The following is a 12,912-nucleotide window of genomic DNA, read 5'->3' as shown; positions in this document are numbered from 1 at the left end:
TTAATTTTGAAGCCAAGGTATTTTTAAAATACCTATCTTGGGTTAGTTTAGCGGCATTTATAAACAAAAGTCTTTTAGCAGCTGTTGCTCTTTCCTCAGTATTTAAACAATTTAAAGAGAGTATAATAACATACAGTATTAAGATTTTTTGTATTTTTTATTTTTGTGTGGCTTTATTTTAACCTCTATTTCTTTTATTTTTATTTTTACTTTTTGAGACAGGTTTTCTGTATATCTTTGTCCTGGAATAACTCTGTAGACCAGGCTGTCCTTGAACTCATAGAGATCCTTCTGTCTCTGCCTCCCCAGTACTGGGCTCAAAGGTGTTTGCTACCACACTTTGAACTCAGAGATCTGTCTGTCTCTGCCTCCCAGGCATTGGGATTAAAGGTGTGTGCTACCACACCTTGAAGTCACAGAGGTCAAGTACCTCTCTGATAGCTCATGCTTATCAGCTAGATTCTTTAGTTGAAGATGAGGTGGGATGTGGATGTATTGGTATTAAGTGTGTAGTTCAGGAAATAATTGTTCAGACTGGGGGCTCCTGGTGTCTGATGCAAGCCCTTTATTATTCCTTGAGTTGGAGATGAACTAAGAGAGCAGCCACAGCTGTTTGATATTACCACCATGGACTTGTCCTACTAGCCAGCTGATAACAGTAGCCCTTAGAGCTCTAAAACTGCTGGAGAGTACACAACAAAGGATTATATAGTGTGTACTCAAATTTTGTTAACATTTAGTTAATAATATTAGGGGGAAGTCATGATTCAACCTACCTCCATCTTAGGCTTAAAAACCATCTTATTATAAAGGTAAACTGGATTCATTCCTGTTTAGGAATAAACCTGTTTTTCAAGGATTGGGCCTATGTCCCATCTGTAACCTTAACTACAAATGGTTCTGGAATACTGTTCCAGGAAATGGCAACCATGTCTTCATTGGCAACCATCTTGCAACCTACCTTTGTTTCAAAAGGTTGTTAAGACTGCCTTGTTGTGACCACCTGTTGTTATGACTACCTTGTTACAATCACCTTGCAATCATGTCTTTGTTTCAGGCTACCTTATTGGCTTCCTTGTTAGGCCTATGTTCTGCACCTGTAACCCCACCTATTTTGCCTGCCAAGTCCCCCATCTGGAAATTCATACCCTTGAGCTATAAAAAACTTGTCTTCATCACATCCAATGGTGATCTCTTGAACCCCATTTTTAGGGAGCAACAGCCCAAGTATATGAATAAAAAAAGCTTACTTTAATGAATTTGACCCTGATGATTTGGGTTGGAGGTGATCTTTCTCTTCCAGTCTTTGGGATTAGCATAGGAAGGACATGAGATGAGTGAGGACAAGGATTTAAGGATTAGATTGATTCTAAAGTAGCTAAGAAGGGAAGGCTGAGATATGGTTAGCAGCTGTGGATTCTAAGGATACTAAAAGTTATGGAAGGTCATAGTTAAGAAAAAAGGGGAGAAGAAAAGGATGAATGAGAAAAGGCAGGGATTAAGATGGGGTAGGGTATGAAAGGAAAAGTATTGGCCCAGCAACCTCAAGACCAAGTTCTCAGCACAAAGGAGATTTATTTGCCCCAGAGGAAGAGAGGACAGGGAGTAAGAGACAAAGACAGGAGGTAGAGGATGAGGGAGAAGGGGAAGGGATCGAGGAAAACAGAGTGAGGGGGGGGGCAGGGTAGGACACGACGACAAATGTCTGCCTCTGCATAGAGGGGAGACAGAGATGGCCCATAGTTTAGTTTCAACTGGGCATGTCAGTTAGGTGAGCCAAAGGAATCATCTTCAGGTCAGTAACAGGGCATATTATGAAAAAGGACATCAAGAGCTCAGTTATCTCTGAACTCTGGCAAATTCACTCTCAGGTCATTTTCTCCTATGTTTAGAGTACTGGGGTAAGACAAGGGTAAGGGAGTAAAAATATGGAATGCTTCACAAATTTGCGTGTCATCCTTGCGCAGGGGCCATGCTAATCTTCTCTGTATCATTCCAATTTTAGTATATGTGCTGCCGAAGCGAGCACCCAAAGGGGGTTTTTCGATTGCTGGACTTTAATACTTTGATAGCTGGACCTTGATGGTCAGCCTCAAGAGGAGGAAGTGGCCAAATAAGGGAGTAGGCTTTGGTGCCTAGCTTTAGGAACGTAATTTAATAGTTTTTAACAAGGCAGAGGGAAATGGGGAGAAGGGCAAGGTCAGCCAGCCATGCTCAAGTTGGCCAGAGTCCACTCAGGGTATAAGAGGTGAGACTTACGGTAGAGAATGCTTTAAAGTATATCGGATGAAGGAACAAAAAGAGACCTAAAACCTAACTGAACAATATGCAAACAAAAAGAAAAGACCTTGAGACACATATTCAAGAGTTAAAGGTAAATGGAAAATAACAGTTAACAGAAGACATATGGAATGAGATGCTGGCACAGCAGAGCTGAGTTTAAAGATGAAACTGTCCGATGCCTGTGGCTCTGGCGTGCTCCATTTGGTGTGTGCGTGTGTGGGGGGGTCATTCATCTCTCAGCCTCAGTGTTCTTGGTCTCTGTAGCTGTGGGAGCTGGAGGCCTGCTTCTCAGGTGCTCTCCTGGACTGAAGCATTCTTGGGTCTTCGGGCGTTTTGTTTTTGTTTTAAATTTTGAGACTATGTCTTATACTGTAGACTAAACTGGCATGGACATCACTGTGTAGACCAGATCTTGAACTTACAGTGATCCTCCTGCCTCTGACCCTCAAGGGCTGTGGTCACAGGCAGGCATCAACATGCCCTGCTTGTGATACCTGTCCTTCTGTTGAGAGAGCTTACTTCACATACAACAGCCCTCCTGGAGGTGAATCCCTTTCTTCCAGGTTGTCTGGAGGTTTATCTTCCTCCCTCCCTCCCTCCCTGCTTCCTTCTCTCATACCCCTCTTCTTTCTCTTTTACCCCTCTTTCTTAGGACCTCATTCATTCAATTCTAATAACTGATAATTATTAGATAATAGTAGATAATCTAATTCTCTACACTGATCAAATCCCAACCTAGCTTTTTCAAAAAGATTTATTTATTATGTATACAGCGTTCTGCCTGCATGTATGTCTGCATGCCAGAAGAGAGCACCAGATCTCATTAAGGATGGTTGTGAGCCACCACGTGGTTTCTGGAAATTGAGCTCAGGACCCCTGAGAGCTGCCAGTGCTCTTATCCTGATTATCCTGAGTCATCTCTCCAACCCCCCAAATTCCTTTTCTTGTTATTTTGAGGCAGGTTCTCACCAAGTTGCCAAGGTTAAACTCACCCTGCAGTAGAGGCAGGTCTTGAACTTTGTTCTCTCTCTCTCTCTCTCTCTCTCTCTCTCTCTCTCTCTCTCTCTCCTCTCTGGTCTCCCTGTAGCCTTGGCTGGCTAGGTACCCACCTGGCTCAGCCTCCTGAGTACTGAGATTTAAAGTGTGTGTCACCACACCTGACTGCATCTATTTTTTTCCTTTTTAATATATTTTTATTATTTTTTTAATCTATGTATATATGTAAGTGTGTACGGGTGCTCATGCAGGCCAACAGTGTCAGATTCCCTGGGAGCTGAGCTACAGCCAGTTACAGTCTGCCTGATGTGGGTACTGGGAATTGAACTCAGATCCTCTAGAAGAGCAGTAGTACATGCCTCTAACCACCGAGATATCTCTATGGATCCAGCCCGACTGGATTTTTAAAACGGTGCTCACTAGTTCCCATCTGCGGCTGCCTCTATGCCTCTGACAGCAAGACCTCTGATCCTCAGGGCCGCAGTAAGAGTCACACAAGGCGCTCTTTGGTGCAGTGAAGTGGATAGTTCCAGGCCAAACTCAGTGCTTTGAACTCTGACCCGGCTATAAGAGGGAACTGTAACTTTCATAGCACTCACTAAAGTGGTTTCGAAGCAGGCAACTTTTATGAGCAAGAGGAAGAGGGGCAACCTGCGATATATATCAAGTTACCCCAAAATGAAAGGGATGGAAACTGGATTTAAAGAGTTGAAACAGGAGCCAGATGTGGTGGCACACTCCTTTGATCCCAGCACTTGGGAAGCAGAGGCAGGTAGTTCTCTGAGTTCAAGGTTAGCCTGGTCTATAGGTTCCAGGACAGCCAGGGCTACACAGAGAAACCCTGTTTCCATGTAGAAACTGATGGGGGAGGGGCAGGGACTAGAAACAGACTGGAACAGATGACCATATTTTCATCTGATCGAAGTCTAAGTTTAACAGACACTATTTTGTGGTGCCTGACCGTGGTACCGACACTTGGCGGGTGTGGAGGCAGGAGGATCAGAACTTCACGGTTATTCTGACCACACAAATGCTCAATAGTTGGAGTTCATCTCAGACCTGCACAAGACTGGGTCCCTAGGTCACTGAGGAAGGAAGGGGCTCACCAGGCCTTCTCTCTGTGTAAGAGGTTAAAGGGGTGCGGCAAACTTGAGATTTTGAGGCTCTAACTTGTGGGTGCTCCAACAGGCACGCTCTTCTGTACACTCCTGTACGGAACTCCAGTTAAGTTCAAGGGGTGCAATCTTTTCTTTGGTCTGTCTAGGGTGAAAAGACATTTGCTTCCATCTTCAACGAAAGGCCTGGTGTGGTGGCAAAGGCCTGTCAACCAAGTAGAGGCAGAGGTGGATGGGTCTCTATGAGGTAGAGGCCAGCCTGGTCTTCATGGTAAGGTCTAGGTCAGCCAGGACTGCTTCGTGAAACCCTGACTATGAAGCAGGAATTCGGGCTGGGGAGGCAACGCAATGGTTAAGAAGACTTTCTGGGGTGCAATGAAGACCAGAGTTGAACATCTATAGCCCATATCATGACCCACGTGGTCAGCCTACAGCTGAACCTGTGGCACCCCAATCCAGGTAGAGCAGAGACAGGAGGATGCAAAATTGGAAGTAAAGAGAACAGGCCTGTGTGGAAGAAAGAAAGGCAGAGATATCCAGCGCCCTCTTCAGAGCTCGGCCTGCAGAGGGGCACCTGCCCCCGACCCGACACTTCCAGAAGATACTTTTTAAAAAACAAAGAGGATGCTGCTTGGCTGTGTAACTCTACAACTGACATGATTTCAGTAAACTTCCACAACTTTAAACATGGCGTCCCCTCTATAACAGTGGGTACTGAATATAAGATGTACCTTATGAACCCACACTGCTTGTGCTGGGAATCACACCCAAGAGTTCACAATTGCCAGGCAATTGCTCTAAGTCTAAACTCTATACACACCTTTGATGTGTCTTCCAGCAGAGCTATTTGGAGCAGGCTGTGTGGGAGCTCCCCCTAGGGTGGTGACTCTTGCGTACGGTTCTTTGAGACCTGGAACCTCGGCCTGCAGAGCCTGTCTTCACAGGCGCTCAGGCTGGAAACAGACCAAACACCCAGGGTCAAACAATCCCAGGCTAACTCCAAGGTATTTCAATTACATTTTCTTTATTATAAGGGGCAAACTCACGAAACAGGAACGAGAAGTCCAACCTCAGCTGTGTAGCGTGGGAACCACAGAGAGTGTGAACCCTGGGCCGGTTGAGGGTTTTCTCCCAGTACCCGAAAGGCCATACCCTAACCTGGTCTAACCTCTTAAAGATTATTGGCTGACAGAGATTTCCCATCACAAACTGGCCTCTAGCTCAAGACATTCATTCCTAGGCGCTGCATATCTGCCATCAAGCAGAGCCAACAGAAACAGGGCATTCAAAATCGAAAGTCCATTCTTGAAGAGAAAGTAGGTGGTACTGGGGATTGAACCCAGGACCTTACACATACTAGGCAAGAGTGTTACTTCTCACATACATTCCTGACCAAGACCTGTTTATACTATGGGTGGTTATCACAACAGCCTTTTGTTTTTTAGGGGTATAAGAGTTTTGGGTCAGGGTCTCACTATGTACCCCAGCCTCTCGAGCACCGGGATTACAGGGCTGTGCCACTGATGCGCAACTTCCAACGTTTCTTTCCTGGCCTTGCTGTGGCCTCGGCTGGCATCTAACGTGAGCTACTGCTTTCTTAGCCCCTGGAGTAGCTGCGACTGTGAAGTTCCTACCTGTAAAGAAGATTTTAGTATATAAATACTGAAATAGATGTAAGTGGTGAAGAACTTCTTCATTCCACAGCAGAGTCAGTACAACAGACGGACTCAGTTCTCAGCACTATAGGAAACTGGGTACTCTGGATTAGCTCCCCGAGTTCAAGACCAGCCTAGTTTACAGTGATATCTCAAAATAAAAGCAAAAACAGAAACAGAACAATGAGGTGGTACACAATATTGGTGAAAAATACTGAGGCAAACTGATGGCTGTTGACAACTCCCGCTTTCAAATGCCAGCCTACACCTCTCAACACAGTATGTGGAAGACTAATACAGGAGGTCACAAGTTCCAGACCAGCCTGGATTGCCTAGCAAGACCTTTAAAAACCAACGAGTGACCACAAAAAACCACGCATGCTCGACATTAGAGAAGGTTTTTCTTTTTACATTAAAACCAAAGCCAAACTTAAAATTTTGTGTTTAATTATATGTGGCTGTGTGGGCTGCTGGGCTTTGTCTCAAACAGGCATACATGCAGCAATTTCGTAGACCAAGGGGGGTGGGGGGAGAAGAAACCTATGTTTGGCCCTTTCAGTTGTCGCATATAAATCCATCGCTTATATTACAACCAGGTGTATAGAAGCAAGTGATTGCGATGCTTGGGATACATTTGCTGTTGTGTTTTTAAGAGAGTTGTTTTCTCCACTTTTGAGGTTATAATGAACACAGTCACCACGAGTAAAGTCAGAAGCAGGACAGAGCATCCTCTCTGGTTTGGTCACTGGTCATCACTAAAATTAAATTCAAATAAGAACAAAAATTTTCCTTTAAAAGGGGGCAGGCAGGGCCTCGCACGTTTGGGCTCTTCTCCCCTCCCTTTCTGCAGATTCCCGCTGTGGCTTTGGTGGTGCAATGAACAGCTCATGTCGTTGTGGGTGGCGCTGTCCCCTGAGAGCGGGTGAGTCTGCTTCTCTAGATGAAGGAGACCACATGGAGAGTCTCGGACGGGAAGTGCCTGGATGGCAGTTGCTGCTCTCTGGGCATCCTCACCAGTCCTTGGCCTCCTGGTGTGAACACTCCCTTCACCTCCTCCAGCTGCCCGCTTGCCCACAGCCGCCTCGTTCGCTCTCCGCATCTTCTCCAGCCTCCTCTTCGTCTCTGTCAGCTGCTGGTCCCCGTTTCTCTCGTTAGCATCCCCCTTGGCAGACGCTTCTCTGCCATCCCGTGCCTTCTTCCTGTCGTTGATGGTGACCTCAGCACTGGTGTCCACAGCCGTGCCTGACCATAAATGGGTCAAAGTTCAACGTCATTGATAAAAAAAAAAAAAAAAAAGCAGCAGAGGCGACAGGTGGTCTGTGGCGGCAGGGAGTGGGGAGCCAGGGCCAGGGAACGATGTCAAGATGAGTTTTCTATCCGTGAAGGGCTTGGTTTTTATTAAAAGGGAAAGACATAGGTGGTTTACAAAGACTGGCATCGATGAAGTTTTTGCTGGCAACGACTGGAGAAACATTTACTTAAAGGTCCCATGATTTATAAAGCAGGTATTCTGACTCCTTTGGAACTCCTTGAAGCAGATTAAACCAAAACAACTATTGTGATTGTTAGAATGAAAACTGGAAAAAAAAAACAAAACAAAACAAAAAACGAAATGCCAGACCCGCTGACTAGATTCGCTGGTTGCCCAGCCTCTCACCACTCAGGATCTTTGCATGTGCAGATCTTCAGGGGCCAGACATCGTTCCCAGTGTAGAAATAAGGCCACAGTGCACCGGTAGGACAGTCCCTAAATCTGTACAGAAGGGACTTATCACACAAATTGTAGAAAGAAACCTCATGCATTTCGGAGTCTAAAAAAATTCCAACCCTATTGGGTTTTACCTTTGGCAGAAGACGGATTTTCTTACGGCCCAATGCGACGTAAGTTCTCCCATTGTCTAGCCCAACTCCCCGTAACTTGTGGTGCACTGAGAACTGTGGATTCGTCTGTCTCCTGACCCTGGTCCTGGGGAAGGGCTCTTGGCAAATCCCCAGGAGCCACTGATACTTGTTCTCCACGTCTACCTCCCAGTACTGTCTGCCGGAACTGTACCCCTCAGACCCCAGAACAACGGGGTACCCGCGAAATCTTCTGTTGCTAGCCGGTGCCGTTTGCATGCCCAGATACAGCGCAGTTTTTTTATCTTTTGAGATCTGAAGTTTACAGTTCGCTGTTTCAGGATCCAGAAGTACATCCACGTGAAACCGCTGGATAATTCTGTCCAAGCCTGAACACTGTGGAGGAAGCTGGTAGCCATACTCTGTCAGCTGAAGCGAGAAGGCCACAGGGCATTTTAAGCCTTTGTATCTCCTGTAGGAGTCTTTAACACTTGCCAGCAAGTCCAGTTCCGACTTTCCACAGTTGCTCCTTACCTCCCGCAGCAGATGCTTCAATGAAGCGATGTGATCTGAGAAGATTTCTAGGTTGACATGTATTTTGAATAATCCAGTTAGCTCTTCATTTTCTAACTCCTCAAGAATGTTCTTTCTTTCCTCCCTAAGAAACAGCCTGTATTGTTGGTATTCAGACGTCACCTCTTCCCTTCTGCGTTCCGCCCTTTTCTTCAGTTCTAGCCATCTTTTCCTTTGGGTGGCAAGGACTTTCTCAACCGACTCCACTTTCTCCCTCCAGAGTTTAATGTAATACTCAATTTGTTTCCTATGAGAGAGGGTGGCATCCTCCATGGGCCAAACGAAGCGACGTATGGGACTGGGGGAGCAAACCTCTTGGTCCTTTCCACAGGAAAGGGCCGACGGCTGCGCCTCTCTGGAACGCTGTCCTTTCTGCCTTTGCCTCCGGCCCTTTCTTACCGGGAGCCACTTGGCGACTTCAGTGGGTTTGCTCAGCTGCTGACTACTCTGAAAATTCCTTTCTGGACATTTAAGGTGGCAAATAGGGCAGGAGAAATTATCCTTTCGATCCTTCCAGAACGTACTGATGCAGGAGAGGCAGAATTTATGCCTGCACTCGATGGTCACTGGGTTCTTGAAGTTCTCCTTACATATGGGACAGTGGGCCTCTGCTGGGAGGTCAGCCTGCCCTGTGTCAAGCTCCCCGGAACCTGTGCAAGGCTGCACAGAGGTTGTGGGAGAAGACATGTTACTTCTGGAAGGCCTACTTCTCTGCAACTTGAAATTAGCAAGCTCTGGTCCTCCCTGAGATCTGAAGACCAAGTAGCTTTTGGGTCCCTTGCTTGTTGATGCTGGCTTCTGCAAACTTGGTTAACCCTATATAGCTAACAGCGGAGAGGGCTGACCGAGTCCGGAGCCCAGGACTACTGCATATTAGAACCTGTTAGCAGAGGCTGCTGCTTTCCCTGCCCAAGGAAGTTTTCTTGTTCAAGAAAGTTGTTTCACATCCAAAAAAATAAATCCTTCCTACGGGTAAGATAGGACAGGAGATTAAAAATCAGACTGTGTTATCAACACTGTATCAAAACAGCCACACGAGAACCCTGTGTACACTGGGACCCAAGTTCAATCCCTGAGCCCCACATTGTGGGAGGAACCTACTCTTGAAACTCGCCTTTTGGCCTCCACACTCTTGTTGTATGGACACATAATCCATTTGAGAGCACACACGTGCACTGAATAAATGTGAAAGGATTTAGGAGCGTAAAAATCATTAGGTGAAAACACAGGACATTTGTGCTGCAGATTTCATTCACAAATCAATTATAAGCAACAGCAGCACGAGCTGGTAGGACTGACCAGTGGACAGAGCACTGCCTGCTCTGGTAAAGGGCCAGGGTTCAGTTCCCAGCACCCACATGGAGGCTTACAACGATGCATAATTCCATTTCCAGGGGATCAGAGACCTTCTTCTGAATCTGGGGAGGAGGAGCACAGACACACATGTGATACACATACATACATGCAAGCAAACCACTTATACACATGAATAAATCTAACACAACATCAAACAAAATAAAAACATAAAATCTAGCACTATAAGCCAGGCTTTGTGGTGTATTTCTGTAATTCCAAAACTTGGGGGGGAGGAGTAGAGACAAGAGGATTAGGGATTAGGCCTTGTAGACTATCAGGTCAGCCTGGGTTGTTTCAAAAAGTAAAACAAATAAAAACTTAAAACAACAATAAAAACAATGGGTGTGATCTGAAACATTTACATCACTAAGGAGACGGAGGCAGGACAGGAGGCTTTTAGGACAGCTTGGGTACACAGGGAGTCCCAGGACAGGCCTAGGTATGTGAGGTCAAGAAAACAACAAAAATTATAAACAAAAAATACTAGCAGGACACAGTGGTGCAGGTCTTTAAACCCAGCACTGGGGGAGGCAGAGGCAGGTGGATCTCGATGAGTTCAAGGTCAGCCTAGTCTACAAGTCAAGTTCTAGGACAGCCAGGGCGCTCTTGAAACCCTGTCTCTAAAAACAGACAGACAAAACAAACAACAACAAAAACACCTATCAGGGTTGGAGAGATGACTCAGTTATTTGAACTCAGGTTCCATTCCCAACACCCAACTGTCTCTAACTCCAGTGGGCTTCAGATACTTTCACACCAACATATATGCAGGCGCGCGCGCACACACACACACACAAAAACACACACACAAAGTGAGTATCTGAGCTCCTCGCTGGATAGCCCCACTCTCTAGGCCCCAGTCACCAGAGGCACAGACTAGACCTGCACGGATTGGAGGACAGCAGTGTAAGAACACATTCAACAACATAAGGAGCAATTGCCATGCCACCAGAACCTAGCAGTTCTACAATGGCGAGACCTAAACAATCCAATGCAGGTGAAGCAGAAAAAACAACCTTAAAAATAACTTTATGAAGATGATAGAGGCCCTTAAAGAGGAAATGAACAATTCCCCTAAAGAAGTGGAGGAAAAGACAAGCAAAAAATTGGGAGAAATCAATACATCCCTTAAAGAACACCACGGAAGCCAAGAAAAACAATCATATTTGTGAAGGAAACAGTTCAAGACTTGAAAATTGAAGTAACTGCAAATAAAGATAACACAAACTGAGGGGATTCTAAAAATGCAAAATCTGGGTAAATGGACGGGAACTACAGATGCAAGCATAATCAACAGAATATAAAAGATGGAAGAGATAATCTCAGATATTGAAGATCGGATAGAGGAAATAGATTCATTGGTCAAAGAAATGTTAAATCCAACAAGTTCCTCACACAAATCATCCAGGAAATCTGGGACACCATGAAAAGAAAAGACCAAACCTAAGAATAATAGGTATAGAAGAAGAAGAATTACAGTTCAAAGGCAGAAAATATATTCAACAAAATCATAGAAGAAAACTTTCCCAACCTAAAGAAAGATGTCCCTATTAAGATACAAGAAGCCTGAGCACACCAAATAGGTTGGACAAACAAACAAACAAACAAAATCCTTCCCTCGTCAAAAAATAATCGAAACACTAAACATGCAGAATAAAGAAAGACCATTATAAGCTTCAAAGGAAAAAAGGCTAAGTAACATAAAAGGCAAACATCAGAATTATACCTGACTTCTCAATGGAGACTCTGAAAGACAGAGAAGAACCTGGACAGACATTTTTCAGACACTAAGACTCTGCTTAGTCTTAGCAGACTAACACTGCTATGCTCAGCAAAGCTTTCAATCACCATAGATGGAGAAAACAAGATATTCCATGACAAAATCAAATTTAAATAATACCTACTCACAAATCTAGCCACAGAAAGGATTAGAAGGAAAACTCTAACCCAAGGAACTTAGCTGTACCCACAAAAACACAGGTAACAGATAACCTCATAACCTCATACCAACAAATCACGAAGAAGGGAACACCCTCCACACCCTCCCCCACACTATCACCACCACCACCAAAACCAAAAATCACAGGAATTAGCAATCACTGGTCATTAATATCTCTTAGTATTAACGGAATTAATTCACTTATAAAAAGACACAGGCTAATGAAATGGGTATGAAAACAGGACCCATCCTTCAGCTGCCTACAAGAAACACACTTCAGTCTCAAAGACAGACATTAACTCAGAGTAAAGGGTTGGGAAAAGACTTTCCAATCAAATGAACCTAAGAAACAAGCTGGTGTAGTTATACTAATAACTAGTATAGACTTCAAACTAAAGTTAATCAAAAGAGATGGAGAAGGCATTTCATATTCATTACAGAGAAAATCCATCAAGATGAAGACTAAATTCTGAACATTTATGCTCTAAATACAAGGGTATTTAGGTACATTTGTAAAAAGAAACATCACTAAAGCTTATATCACACATCAAACTCCATCCACTAATAGTGGGAAACTTCAACACCCACTCTCCCCAATGGACAGGTCTGCAAAACAGAAATATAACAGAGAAATAAGGGAACTAACAGATGATATGACTCAAATGGAATTAATAGACATCTGTAGAATATTTTGCCCAAACACAAAAGAATATACCTTCTTCTCAGCACCTCTTGGAACCTTCTCTAAAACTAACCACATACTTGTTAACAAAGCAAACCCCCACAGAAACAAAAATATTGAAATAACTCCTGGTATCTTATTGGATCATCATGACTTCAACAACAATATAAATTGCAGAAAGTCTACAAACGCATGAAAACTGAACAATGCTCAACTGAATCACCAATGGGTCAAGGAAGAAATAAGGAAATTAAAGACTTCCTAGAATTCAATGAAAACGAATGCACCACATACCCAAACTTACGGGACCCAATGAAAACAGTGCTAAGAGGGAAGTTCATAGCACTAAGTGTCTACATAAAGAAAGTGGAGAAATCTCACATTAGTGACTTAACAGCATACCTGAAAGCTCTAGAACAAAAAGAAGTAAACTCACCCAGGAGGAGTTGACAACAGGAAATAATCAAATAAATC

General features: G+C 44.3%; 1 protein-coding gene and 1 non-coding gene across 2 annotated transcripts; both read right to left on the bottom strand.

Moving 5' to 3' along the window:
* Positions 1-1,922: 1,922 nt before the first annotated feature.
* On the bottom strand, positions 1,923-2,029 carry LOC125406025 (U6 spliceosomal RNA). Its single transcript, XR_007233763.1, has one exon. It is a non-coding gene; the product is annotated as a U6 spliceosomal RNA (small nuclear RNA).
* Positions 2,030-5,916: 3,887 nt separating this feature from the next.
* On the bottom strand, positions 5,917-9,411 carry LOC125405942 (tripartite motif-containing protein 60-like). The gene has a single exon (XM_048442731.3). It carries the CDS (start codon positions 9,146-9,148, stop codon positions 7,703-7,705), a length of 1,446 nt encoding a protein of 481 aa, XP_048298688.1. The 5' UTR covers positions 9,149-9,411; the 3' UTR covers positions 5,917-7,702.
* Positions 9,412-12,912: the final 3,501 nt, after the last annotated feature.

The sequence above is a fragment of the Myodes glareolus genome, chromosome 23, assembly GCF_982192425.1.
Source record: "Myodes glareolus chromosome 23, mMyoGla1.1, whole genome shotgun sequence".
NCBI lineage: Eukaryota > Metazoa > Chordata > Mammalia > Rodentia > Cricetidae > Myodes > Myodes glareolus.
Note: the sequence above shows the minus strand (reverse complement) of the source record. Positions and strands in the feature narration are given on the sequence as shown.

Excerpts from the sequence above, each read along its gene's own strand:
- LOC125405942 (XM_048442731.3), bottom strand. The coding sequence starts at position 9,148 with ATGTCTTCTCCCACAACCTCTGTGCAGCCTTGCACAGGTTCCGGGGAG.